Here is a 14,587-nt window from a genome sequence, read left to right as displayed (position 1 = left end):
TTCAGATTAAAGTACTAAAGTAATTAAACTACTCAAACACACACAAAAACAGGGTTTAAATTATGTTGTAAAAGTATTTAATGATCTAGAGTAAGTTTGACCTTCATCTTATGCTGGCTTTAGATTTTGCTGCACAATCTCTCTCTCTGTTGTCCCCGATGGACCCTCGTTTGCTTTTTAGTTTCATATAGTCTTTATTACATGGTCACATCAGTCAATTAGCTCAATAACACAGACTGTAATGGACTTGTGGACATGATGCCCCTGTGGCGTTTGTTTCGCTCTGTCACACATTCCCCACTCTCTCCCTATCATACGCACAGCAGTGTGTACTAAACAGAGACTGTGTGTGTATGTTCGTGTGTGTGGTCAAGGTTCAGCTTTCTGCAAGAATTCCTCTGGAACAGCCCTGAGTACAGCCAAATCCACAGAACGGATTGATGGCCTGAAGATAAATAGGCAGATTTTTTATTTTTTATTTTTTTTTTAAAGAGCAGATTTTATATTGAAGACATTTAAAGAATCTCTAGGGAAAAAAAATGACCACTGCTACTAATAATTGTCACTTAAACATGAAACTAGGGCTTAACAATAAGAATGGCCCAATGAATCTGGAGTTGGGCCAGTGCTGCGTTGTCACTATATCTTACATTTGTTGGTCACGTGTTTTGATGCATTTTGTGGTTTTCTTTGATAACAGCAAGAATGACTTAAGGATAGTCTTTAAAGCATCAGATAAAATGAACTGAAAATGATAAACAAATCAGTAATGATTTGCACTGTATTTTGAAGGGAAAAAATGAAACTACTAAATGATTTGTTTTTGTTTTTGTGTGTGTGTGTACATGACAAATATTAAAAATAAATATGGACAAACACACACATACACACACATATATATACATACGTGCATATACTGTATATCTTTATCTTATACAGCCTTCCTTCAAAAAAGACATCAGAACAGTCTGTATTTTTTTTTACCAGGGCACAGCTTTGTTTCCCTGCACAGCGGTAAACCTAAACAAGACATTTCCATTAGCTGTAGTAGTGCAATCCCCCACTTCCAGCAAAAACTCACTTTTGAGATGCACATAGGCAACAAGTAACACCTTCGTCCCAGTCGAACTGCATCACAGCATGCCATGCTTCAAATTTGCACACTCGGCTGGCCCTGCTGCTAAACTGTAGGAATGTGTGACATTGGAAGGTCAGCACAAAAACTCAATCCCCTTCAGCAACATTCCTGCTAGGGATTTAAAAAACTACATGTGTAACACATCAATGGAAAGGAGGAGGCGAGAACCGGCTTGATAATATAAATAATAGTTTAATTATAAACTGAACCAAAAACACAAACACACACAGGTGTCGGACAGCTGTCCGTAACTCTCTCTCTGTCGCACAGCCGTCTCCAGTCGGCCTTTATCCCTCTCGGGCTTAATCAGCCTTATTAAGGGCCGGATGTGTAGAATCACAACCCGGCCCCGTCCTCCGCCCTGCCACATTCCTCCCCCGTTCTCTCAGGCCGGGGAGCCCCCGACATGACGTACACCCCACCCCCCCTCTTTCCCTGGGGGGGGCGTGCCTTCCGCCCCGTCTGCCGGCAGGTCATCCCCGTCTACCTGGATCAGGGGAGGGGACAAGGAGAGGGAAACAAAAAAAAATGTGGCACCTACACGCCGTAATGGTGACCATCCCAAATTAACAAAAACATTTAAAAAGAGAGGGAAAAGGCCAACACAGAGCAGCAGTGGGAGAGAGAGAAAAAAAATTATCTTGCCGGTTCTCCGATACGCCGTAGCCTGGTCCTTGGCCACTCCTCCACCTTGTGGTGGACGACAGCCGCGCCTCCCCAGGCGGATCGGAGGCAGTCCTCCAGCCCCTGGCGGATGGAATGCCCCGCCGCGTTTTCGGTGGACGGAAGGGTCTCCCACGCCCCGGGCAGCGGTTATCCCGCTCCAGGCCGTCGACCAGGAGCCCCTCCCCGCTCACGGTCGGCGGTCTCAGACCCCGCCGCGTTTCAGCGGCTGGTAGGGGTCTCCTCCATCCCTGGCAGCGGCCCTGACCGCTCCAGGCGGTCGGTTAGGAGCCCCTCCTCCCCTCGCGGTCGGCAGCCATTCCTCCGCTTCCAGGCGGCCGGGCTCCTCTGTCCCCCGACTCTGCTCTGTTGGGGTGGATGGTAGTGGCGAGGACTCTACTACGGCGCATCCCTCCTCCTTCCTGGGTTTCGGCACCAGTGTAACACATCAATGGAAAGGAGGAGGCGAGAACCGGCTTGATAATATAATTAATAGTTTAATTATAAATTGAACCAAAAAGACAAACACACACAGGTGTCGGACAGCTGTCCGTAACACTCTCTCTGTCGCACTGCCGTCTTCAGTCGGCCTTTTTCCCTCTCTGGCTTAATCAGCCTTATTAGGGGCCGGGTGTGTAGAATCACGACCCGGCCCCGCCCTCCACCCTACCACAACATGTTTTCACAATTGACCAGTTGATAGGTTGCCTGAACGACTAGTAGACTTTTCGATCTAAACAATGCAGGGGTCTTATTATTAAGATTACGATTTTTAGAAGAAGATAAAGCTCTCTCAAGTCCTTATAATAGAAGAACATGGGTGGCAGCACTTTGATGGTCCAAAAGTCATATTTAGGCAGCAATAAAGTAATCCACACGATTCCAGTTGATCAATGAATGTCTTCTGAATCAAATCGATACGTGTAAAAAATAAATGGATTATTAAAAAGTGCTTCCTACCAGCAGCTGACGCGAAGTGTGACGTAAGTGCGTCTGCAAGTTCACGCGAGAATTCGGAAGGGCCGCTTATTTACAACAGAAGAACTAATGTCACGCGAGAGTTCAGCCATTTCAAACTGCATCAGAGCCCTGGGTGGAAGTGCCGATTTTAAAGTTAAAAATGTTTTAATTATAGACTTGTTTCTTACATAAACCTATCGATTCGCTTCAGAAGACATTCACTGATCGACTGGAGTCTTGTGGATTACTTTTATGGTGCCTAAATATTACTTTATAATTATAAGGACCTGACAGGGCTCTATCTTCTTTTCTTCATTTGTGTTCTGCTGAAGAAAGACAGTCATACACATGTGGGATGGCATCAGGGTAAGTGAATAATGAGAGAATTTTCATTTTTGGGTAAACTATTCCTTTAAAAATCCAACTTTTACGAGAGGGTTGTACCATACAAATTTCTAACAGCACACTGCAAAAAATATCAAAACTAAAGGTATAATATTGTGTAGGTCCCCCTCGTGCCACCAAAACAGCGCCAACCCACATCTCAGAATAGCATTCTGAGAAGCTGTTCTTCTCTCCACAATTGCACAGAGCGGTTATCTGAGTTACCATAGACTTTGTCAGTTCGAACCAGTCTGGCCATTCTCCATTGACCTCTCTCATCAACAAGGCATTTTCATCCGCAGAACTGCCGCTCACTGGATGTTTTTTTTTTTGTTTTTGTTTTTTGGCACCATTCAGAGTCAATTCTACAAACTGTTGTGCATGAAAATCCCAGAAGATCAGCAGTTACAGAACTACTCAAACCAGCCCATCTGGCACCAACAATCATCCATGCAATTATCTAATCAGCCAATCATGTGGCAACAGTGAAATGCGTAAAAGGATACGGGTGAGGAGCTACAGTTAATGTTCACATCAACCATCAGAATGGGGAAAAAATATGATCTCAGTGATTTGGAGCGTGGCATGATTGTTGGTGCCAGATGGGCTGGTTTGAGTATTTCTGTAACTGCTGATCTCCTGGGATTTTCCCATACAACAGTCTAGAATTTACTCAGAATGGTGCCAAAAGTAAAAAACATCCAGTAAGCGGCAGTTCTGCGGATAGAAACGCCTTGTTGATGAGAGAGGTCAACAGAGAATGACCAGACTGGTTCGAACTGACAAAGTCTACGGTAACTCAGATTCTGAGATGCGGATTGGCACGGTTTTGACGGCACGAGGGGGACCTACATAATATTAGGCAGGTGGTTTTAATGTTGTGGCTGATCTGTGTGTGTGTGTGTATATATATGTATATATATATATGTATATATATATATATATATATATATATATATATATATATATATATATATATATATATATTAACTGGCCAAATTTGTATGTATATTTTCATAATGCACGTAGTTAGAATGTCCCTTATAAAATCAGCAATATTAACAGAGAGAGAATTTCTTTCATATGTAAGAAAATTCTATTTTTTTAACTGAAATAAAGCCATGTGAATCACAATTGAATCAATTCAAAATCTGAATAAAACTGAATTGAGAGCTTGTGAATCGGAATCATATCGAATCAGACAATCTGTATCAATACCCATCCCTTCTTCGAGACCTACAACAGGGCTGTTTTACAAAGGTCTATGCCGGGGTAGCAGGTGTTTTAATGCTGACCTTCCCTTTCGTGAGATCAGCTCTGGTGGCATTCGAGCCCAGCAAACACTTTAGCTGCCTCCACCCCGCCTGCTGCAGAGCCTGCTATAATGTCAACTGTGTCTAATCGTTTTAGCATCAAAATACTGACAGAACCCCACCCACGGCATCCCCCCTCCCTCAGACCTCAACCTCCCTTACGAGCCCCCTGCCCTTCCAAGCTCTTAGCAGCTCCCCTAAGGGAACCTGGCTTCCTTCTGCCCTTTGCATTCCCTGTGCTGTGGATGGAGCAAACTGACCATGCGCTCCATCTTTCCAAAGGACACCTGAGCTTTAAGACAACTGCTAAGCCTCAGGCATGGTCCAGTTAACAAACAGATGAGCCGTTCAAAATGGGGTCGATGTACAGGATAGAGGCGAAGATATGCGAAACGTGATATGCGCGCTATATAGCATTGCTGAGTGGCAGGAATTCATCATATTCCGTAAGTGAGAAGGTTGGGTTGTTTATTTGTATAAGAGATTACATATACAGTGGCCCCAATAGAGTATATGGACACTGAAGCTACACTTAAAAAATGTATTTATCTTAGGACCAGTTGCTTTAAAGTAACAGCAAAAATGGCTAGGAATGCCAGTTGGTTTGACATTTTGTACTCTAATGCAATGCACTTCAGAAAATGTATAAGTCTGATTTCAGTGTCCAACACCTTTTTGGGACCACAGTGTGTCCCAACTTGGGTAATAACGACCTCATGTGAACTCTAAATGTGCATTTGTCAGTAATCTGCACGTAATGCACATCAATGGTTTACAATTTGCCCGATCCAAATACTTTCTACATAAGTTTCTCAAAGACCTTTGATATTCCCCCCAGCCTTCCCTCTGGAGACATGAAAGATTAGCGCTAAAGAAGTTCAGCTCAGTACTTTATGTTTGAAAAATGCAGAGTGCACAATGTGTGTCTGATCCAGAGCATCCTGTTGTCCCTGGCAGGATAGGCTTCATGCATATTGGAATCAGATGACTTCAGTACAGGCGTCCATTCAAACAACACTTGGAACTTGTCTTCCATACAAAATGTACACATAAGCAACCGATCACAAACACACACACACACACACTCACAAACACTCAACTTGTTTTAAAGGTCTGTATTTTTCAGCCACAGAAAAATGAGAACCTACGGGCATAACTACTGTAATTTATGTGTATGGAGAGCTGCATGCATTTGCCCAGAAGAAAACCAGAATCACTATATAAATAATTTAGATTGGCCCATTCCTTTGAAAGAGCCCCACTGAATGTCTTCCTTCCTGTAAGTATCCAAATCTGCAGCAGAAACTTTTTTCACATCTTGTTGTGCAAGTAAAACACAACAAAAAAAGGTCCTGGCATCACAATAGATCAACTTCTCAACTATTTTTATGTCACCCGAAGTGTGATCCTAAAACATTACTTGGTACAAAAAAACAAACAAACAAATGAACAAACAAACAAAAAAACAATATAGTCTGCTTATTTGTAATATTTGACTGTGGTTGGAAAGACTGTGTCATCTCGGTCCTTGTCCAGAGGTTAATTGCACTGTAAACATCTAAACTTGGAGGGAAAGAAAACAAAGCTTAAACAGAACTAAAACGGCTATTTTTTTTAAGAATGTCAGCCAACTATTTCAAATTCAGCCAGTTCTGTTCAGTCTAACAGAAGGACATGAGGAATAAAACAGATGGAAATGCCATCTGTCTCAAAAAGTTGTAAATGTTTGTGAATTATTCACATTTCAAATAAGGGAAAACCTTGAAACATCTGTGCTGATTAGGCATTGGTAGTTTGCTCAATGATATTTAAATGGGATCTTAGACCTAAAGTCTTGATCACATTTTTTAAGCTTGAATTGTGGCTACCACATTGAGTCAAAATGGCTTTATCCATTATCGGTTTTGCCAATTAATTGCTGCCAATAGTTGATTTTGGTTGGTTACTGGCAGAATCAACGTCAAAGTAAGAAAATACTAAGAATTTGTTTTCACATATTCAATATATACATTTAAAAACTATCAGCCAATTAAAAGGTTATCGACTTTCTTCCAACATCTTAGTTACTGGTATCAGCAAAATCCAACATCGGTCGACCTCTAATTACATCTATATGCTAGTTTACTCCTAAGAGTTAACAAAATAACCTTTTAGCAAACATTTATGCACATTTAAACAGACATGTATTTCTCTTATAGGAAACGGACTAAAATGATTGATGACTCATCTTGCACTACACAGATCCAATCAAATGCTCTGTAGAATGAGAATGTCCCTTCCTCTAATACCACCTGCAACCGAATAGCAAGCAGCAAAGGTTCATGGCTGTGATGTAAACTAGAGGGTATTTTTAAACAAAAAAGGGATAAGCCTTCGACGTGCCCAGCCCAAACTTCCTGTTTCAATGGGTTAACATAGAAAAGAAAGCTGCGCATGTCAATTCTCAAATCAATTTAACTAGTAGCACCATACAGAATTGTATTTATTTCAAAAATAATGAAATAACGTTTCCAAACAGGTTTCTTAACAACACTCCACTCATCTGTTATTGGTCAGATAAACAGGTAGTCCTGTCCCAAACTCAGAAGTTGACATATTGGGCCACTAAAACAAACTGTAATGGAGAAATGAAGAAAGCGCAACATAGTCACAGTCTTTACACTCTTCAGGATGTCAACCTTCAAATGGCTTACTTAATAGTTGTTGCTTCATATTAAACTGGGATAGGAGAATGTATTTTACATAAAAAAATATTACACACATAATTTTTAATTAATAATGATGAATCAGAGAGAGAGAAAGAGACAGGGAAAGCTTGCGTTTCCCAAAGGACTATGGCATGCAGAGTGAGACATGACATTGCCGCCCACCCGCCCCCCTCGGTCAGCTGTGACAAAAAGATAGGATTTCACTGCGATGGTGGCACAGAGAGATTAAGAGCTCAAAGATTTATCAACGGCTTAGTCGCTCTGACGCAACGAGTGGCTGCTGTCACACTGTGCCAACGTGAGCTCCACTCATCTTTGGGTCTGTCTCACTTCCTCCGTTTCTAATTCTTTCTGTCTCACATCATTCCTCTTTTCTTGGTCTCTTTTGGTTCCTCATTAAATTTTTGACACTATGTCCTAATAAAGTGCTCCGCGTGGTCTTAGCTCTTGTAGCCCATCCGTCTCAAGGTTCGATGTGTTGTGCATTCCGAGATACAATTCTGCTCACTACAATTGTACAGAGTGGTTATCTGAGTTACCGTAGCCTTTCTGTCAGCTCAAACCAGTCTGGCTATTCTCCGTTGACTTCTCTCATCAACAAGGCGTTTCTGTCCTCAGAACTGCCGCTCACTGGATATTTTTTGGTTTTGGCACCATTCTGAGTAAACTCTAGAGACTGTTGTGTGTGAAAATCCCAGGAAATCAGCAGTTACAGAAATACTCAAACCAGCCCATCTGGCACCAACAATCATACCACGGTCAAAATCACTGAGTTCACATTTTTTCCCCATTCTGATGGTTGATGTGAACATTAATTGAGCTTCAGTCTGACACGTATCTGCATGATTTTATGCAGGTTGATTAAATAATTGCGCGAATAAGTAGGTGTACAGGTGATCCTAATAAAGTGCTCAGTGAGTGTATATAACATTCTGACCTCTAAATGCCTACAAATACACTGGCATTACAGCTTATATTTTTAGTCGAAGCCTAGTTTCCTAACTAAGCCACAAAGTCACACATTTAGTCAAACAGTGTGTCCTCCCCATTTGACAAAAAGCAAAACAAAAACAAACAAAAGATCAAACTTCGAGAAATGTAAGTGCAGCATAGTTCTAGCAGGAAGACTCTCAGCTGTACATCATCACACCATAAGCTAGGTTACTCCTAGCCAATCATGCATCAGCCATCACTTATAAGCCTGCTCACAATCTATCACGTTGTTTCAGTGTGCCAAAACGGCAACCTCCACCACCCCACCACTGTAAGTTGAGTCCCGCCCTGCACGGGGGTAGGCTTATCGCCCCCTGCCTCCTATCTCTGGCAGGATATGACGGTTCCGAGTACAACTTCTTCAGACCGCCAGACGGGGCTTACACCGAAGGGAGACATTACGCTTGTTTTTTATATTCATCAAATAAATGTCATCTTAAATTTTCCTCAAGTCTGTGAGTCTTCCTGATAGAACTATATAATATTTAACTATATTTAGAAAGTTTCAAAATAAACATGCTCTGTCGCTGTCAAAAGACTGTCTAGAACCATCCTGTTCTTCTTCTTCAATATTCAAAAATCAATGAACATGCACTGCAAGATTTATAATCTTACGTAATATTCAAAGGCATTCAATCTTAAAGGTGAATAGTGTAATTTTTGTCCCACTTGAGTCAGCAAACATAATTCCCCCAAAACTCCCTGTCCTCCATGGGTCTGTCAAACAGATAGTCCCGCTTCAAACTCACACCACTGGTTGAGCCAAAGTTGCTTCGTCGGGATGGTCAAAATGTTCAGTGTTACACTTTTCATGGAAATCAACCTATGACTCGCTTACTTATAGTTGTCTTGTGCTTATACTGCACATTCAGCTGGGCTAGGAGAAAGTATTTTAACATAGAAAATTACATTTAAGAAAATGTCAATTTAAATGATCAGAAAAATATAGAGGCTGTTAGATGGCTCTAACACTGTCGTTGAAGGCCACTGGATCTCTCCGATCACAGCGATCATGTCTCAGCCGAGGGCAGTGAAATATTTAAAGACACTCCAATCCAGATCAATGCTAATAGCTCTTGAGATGCCTGTATTACATTGTCTTTTGACAGACACACTGCACCCTCTGCTCATAGATCACAGTGTGTGACATCTCTGATACAAGAGCTTTGCACATTGTGGCATGCTGTTAAAAAGCTGATATCACAGATGAATCCTCTATAATTTGAATTTCAAGAGACAGGGCTATTGATGCACACAAGATATAAAGAGCAAGCTGCTTTCAATTAGCTGACAGATTTGCACAAAATGTGCTTTGACAGTGTCAAAGAGAAAAATCCATCACAATGAGCCATAAGTCTCCCACTTTGCCACCACTGTTTATAAGGGGGCTGCTGAGGGAATGAAGGTAAGTTGAGATCTCTCTGTTTAGATTGTGGCCCCACCTCTATTCTTTTTGTTTCTCCTTAATTCAGTCCCGACGTTCGGAATGTGTTCATTGGTGTGTAAACCGAGGGGTGGTTGGAGTTTTTAGGACCGCTGCCAGGGCTTTATCAAATAGCTGATGAAAATGAACTCCGAAATCCAATTAGCCCAGACCCTTTTGGCAGCCATGACCCAAATAATGACAGACTGCAGGTCTTAGCCCACTGTGAGAATATAAACCAACATGAGTATATATAACATAAAGACATGTAAAAAATGGCCGCTGGATTGTTATTTCTTCCACTGGGTTACCTTTGAAGCACAGTTTAAATAAATAGGAGTATTAAAATAGCCAGCGCGATGGTAGTGTTGAATTTGAGAGCGAGTAGAGGGCCAGACTTTATAATCAACAAGTTGGACTTTCCAGGCCCCTCTGGCCAGCCCGTCCAACAGGAAGTGGCGAGGGTGTGTGCGGACGGCAACCAGAGCCTATTAAAAAAAGGAGTGTGGAGCATGTCGTAACTAATGAGCTCCTTTTCTTGACCCCCTTCACCTTTCCGAGACCCTGCTCTGGGAAACACAAGGAGCCGGTGGCCCCTCTTCCCTTTCCGTTTGACCACAAGGTCTACAAACATGTGCTTCAATCTCTGAAGCCCAACCACATGGCTTTTTTCCCCGCTGTCGGCTAATGGCGAGGTTCCATGGGTGTTAAAACACACCCACTGCAAATTAAATGAGTCGGCCATGTTCCCTCTGTAATTTATGGGGTTAATTCTGCTGCCACTTGCCATAATGGGGCCGCGAAAGTTCCTTCCAAGAACTCAGCACAATAAATAGCCTCCAAATTAATTGGGAGAATTTATTAAGCCGTAAGATAACTGTGACCCGAGCAATGTAATTAAGTCTGTTATAAAGTGGGGCCAACAGTAATACTTTGGGCATAACTGCAGCTTGTTTAAGCAAAGTGATGTCAATAAAACATGATTAATTAAAGAAAAAACATATAGATGCGGTCTTGTGATCAAAAACCACTGGATGGGGCACAATGGAATAGAACAGAATGCAGGGGTCGAGACACGTTTCTAAAAGTTCAACCATTTTAACTTGACATGCCATTATAAAAACGCAGTGCGAGACGAAATGCAAAAACCAAAGACATCCGTTTGCATGCGTTTGGCTGTAGCATCAGTGCTTTAAAGTCAATACATTTAAAGACGCAATTTTTCAGAGACAGTTTTACAGAGATGTCGATGACTAGTCGACAATCATGACCCATCCCTAACCGCTAGGGCTCTAAAGGTCTCAAACCCTCATCCTTACCCAACACTAATGAAACAACAAAGGCAGAGCCAGCTATCATTTCTCCCTCTGCCCACCACAGAGTAGGTCCCATCAATGGGTCTCTCAAAACATGGACCATATGTGAGTTCATTGCTGGCAATCAGACTCCATTATGGAACAGGCGGCTGAGATCATCAGGAAAAAATTAGCCCGCCACTCGGCTGAGCTCTCCCATTGGCCAATCACGCAGTCCGCTCGGTTTGAGGGCACCCCAGACATTCCTGTGGATAATCTTTTCCATTCCTCCGCTCGCTGCAGCAAGGAGAGACCAAATCACAGCACAAGGACGGCATTGTGAGGCCCCTATACAGCCGTTTTTTAAGTGCTTCCTATTGCACACTTCATATACCGCCTTTCCAAAAAAAAGGTTTTCTTTGCCTTTCTCAAAAAATTATATTCATAAAAAACTGATTGCATTTAAAACGATGCTGAAATTGAATAAGGATGCTGTGTTTCTCACGGTCTTATTCCAGTAGGGCTGTGTAAAAAAACTAAAACTAAAACAATGTAAAATCACTGGAAGCCAAACTGTCACCACATCAGTGAGAGCTGTGCAGTTAAGGGAATCAGACCTCCTTGGGTAACGTTCGCTTGCAGCGCCCTGTCCCCCAACCGAACACCCATCCTCCATCAACTTCTTCATTTTCATTTCATACGGCAGGCGCTATTATCCAAAGCACTGTTTTTTAATCGTTGGTCTATGTAAACATACGCTAGATGAACGTCTTCGACCGTTGCGACCTGTTTCACTGCTTTTTCAGTGTCTAGTGTCATGAACGCCACATTTTCAGAAGTAGTTCCACATTTAAAAGCATGTTGAGGCATTCTATTCCATTCCTTGCAATGCAACGCAGTTTTTGAACACAAGAAAATATCCTGTGTGAATGTCCCCTTACAGTGCTTTAAAGGTATACATTTTCTAAATATGTTTGTTTCATGGGAATCAAAACCCATGACCTTGGCATTTCTAGCACCATGCACTACCAGTTGAGCTATAGGAACTGAAGAGCTTGCTCACTGTAATGTGTGATTTTGGAAACCACGGTACAAGCAACAAGTACAAATGAGAACACATCCTCTAGCTCCGAACAAGACCGAGGAGATTTATGGCAACACCTTCCCTGTTTAGAACACGGTTATTACTACTTCTATAAACGAGCAACTCCAGTTAGGCTAACCTCCTCTGCCGCCTCACACCAGCCCGCAGGGTTTCCACAGTAAACGTTTCTTCAAGAACAGCCTGCCCTGCACCATGCAGCATTTTAAAGTCTGGTTCTCCACAAGCTCTATTATGGGCTGTGTAAAAGACAATATGTAGACAGAAATCATTTTTATAGGCAAACTCATTTGCGTAGCCAAAGCTCTCAGGAGTGCTTCAAGACCATTAAGCCAGTTTGTGGAAACATTAAATATTTTGTTTTACAAACAGCAATGTCAGAACAATCTGGTAGTGAATGGCTCTGAGTAAACCAACTAAGCCAAACAACCCTCTATACACAATATATAAAAATAGTTCTTTGTTTTGAGCAACACATGCTGATTGTCTGTAATAGCTGCTGAAACATGTTCATCATGCATTTAGGGTTGAGAAAGTACAACATGTATTCAGTCAATCTAACTGGCACATGAAGGATCAAACTGAAACTTGTGTCTCTCTTGCACCTGTTGGTTTTTTGTAAAAAATTAAAAAGATAAATACTCCAAGATGTGACTCAGTCAAAATCAATTCCACATTAAAAGTAAAATCAAAGAAATGAAGAATAAGCACAGACAAAAACTTAAGCAAGTACGTGAGCGCAAAGGCTTCTCAATATACAAGCTTGATTTCACACATCTGAAATATTAGAACATATGTCATTTGCACAAAAAACCCCAGCTTAAATCAATATAGGACATTTATTTTCTGGTCCTGACTGGTCTAGCTGGTAATCCAGCCTGGCCAAGCTGGTCTTCAGCTGGTGCAACTAGACCAGCTAAGACCAGCAAACCATATTAGGCTGGTTTAAGTATTTTTTTCAGTGGGGATAATGCAATGCAAGTATGCATTGCATTCTAAGTGTTGCCAGAAGAGGCGCTATATCTTAAACTGTGACCTTCTACGTCAATTGTCTCTTTCATGTCAACTAATGTCATGGTGCAGCAACAGTTTGAAGAGAATCTGGCTGAACAAGTTGGTAAAAGTTAGTTAAACTGTTGATATGTTTACAACTAGATACCTGAATAACAACTAATCTGATGTAACAGCACATTTAAAGCTAACTCTATCGCCTCCATAAGTGCTAGTTTGCTAATGCAAAAATGCATGTTAAGTATGTATAACAGGACCATACACTTGCAAAAATTCCATTCGGATGATATTTGGCATATTGCAGTAGCTGAAGTCTCTGACAATCTATCTGGCACAAATATTCAGTTGCAGGACTGACCCTATATATACACCAACATATCTACATGTAATAGTGGGCAATCCGCCACATACCACAGGATGACGGCTGGAATGTGTAGTTATGCTACTGTCAGTGCTGCCTCATGAGGATCACTCAGAGGTGATGAGAGGGGAAGACCAGCTGATTGTGTAGCTGGTGCTAACATGTCTATCAGCCCTTTAAACCACCATAACAAACTGTAAATCATACACAACAGCACTGTAACACATGGTGGGGAATAGACACGAATTCCGATTAGATGGTGTGTTTGTGTATGTTACATATGGTGCAAGATGTGTCTTGTTTCCTGCACACTCTATATACAAGACCAGCCATATTTAACGTGAGTTATGTGCGAGTATCTGTTTAGGATGAAATCTGATTTCTAAATATGATTTAAAGGAATAGTTCACCAAAAACTGTTCCACAAAGGAAAGCAAGTCATACAGATTTGGAACAACATTAACATTTAGGGTGAACTATCCCTTGAAATGCATTGATTTATGCTTATATCTGGAGTTTTCTTCAAAGAAAGAGCCATGCGGTTTCATGGGAACAGTTGACGCACACAAAGACAGAATATTTTATGGTGGGCTTACAAAGCTGCTAAATGTTGAGTTATTGTTGAAAGCTTAAGCACTTTGTGTGGAGAACATGAGTGATTCTGCAGTTGTTAGAATGGAATCATGAGTCTGGTTTTTGCATGCATGTGTGTGTGTGTGTGTGTTACCTGTAGAAAGCCTGCGCTGATGAAGAGGACACATGCCGCTGAAACATGTACACACATCTGCTCGTCCTCTCTGAGGGGGTGGCGGAATTGAGCACTGGGGCTTCAGGAACCCTACAAAAAGAACATATCAACAGTGTCATAGTTTTTATCTTTTGGCAAAAATGTCCTTTAAAGCTGAAGTATGTAATGTCTGCGACACAAGCGCCACCGAACGGAATTGCAAAACAGCTTTGAATATGCCCCTTGTCTGCAGTTGTTCAAACAATAAGATAGTCCCACCCCCATTTGTTGAGTAATGTTGTTGGGCCGGGTTTAAGTGGGTCGCTCAAAACAAACACAGGAATATTTATAGTGTCACAGAGACACAGTGTTTACAGTTTTCTAAAAATTAACATATGAATGGCTTACTAATAGTTGTCCCTGCATTTTTAAGCTGGGATAGAAGTATTATACATATTTCAGCTTTAAATGTTGTCATGTTAAATTCATTAAATATAGTCCATTTACTT

General features: G+C 41.6%; 1 protein-coding gene across 2 annotated transcripts in view; it reads right to left on the bottom strand.

The window, feature by feature from the left end:
• The window catches only part of LOC127428944 (retinoic acid receptor RXR-alpha-A-like), a 162,327-nt gene that overhangs the window by 107,083 nt on the left and 40,657 nt on the right, over positions 1-14,587 (bottom strand). For both annotated transcript variants that reach the window (XM_051677641.1, XM_051677642.1), the window contains exon 2: positions 14,079-14,189. In XM_051677641.1, coding sequence (XP_051533601.1) covers positions 14,079-14,189 — 111 coding nt within the window. The remainder of the gene's footprint in view (positions 1-14,078; positions 14,190-14,587) is intronic.

This window comes from Myxocyprinus asiaticus, chromosome 38 (assembly GCF_019703515.2).
Source record: "Myxocyprinus asiaticus isolate MX2 ecotype Aquarium Trade chromosome 38, UBuf_Myxa_2, whole genome shotgun sequence".
Classification (NCBI taxonomy): domain Eukaryota; kingdom Metazoa; phylum Chordata; class Actinopteri; order Cypriniformes; family Catostomidae; genus Myxocyprinus; species Myxocyprinus asiaticus.
Note: the sequence above shows the minus strand (reverse complement) of the source record. Positions and strands in the feature narration are given on the sequence as shown.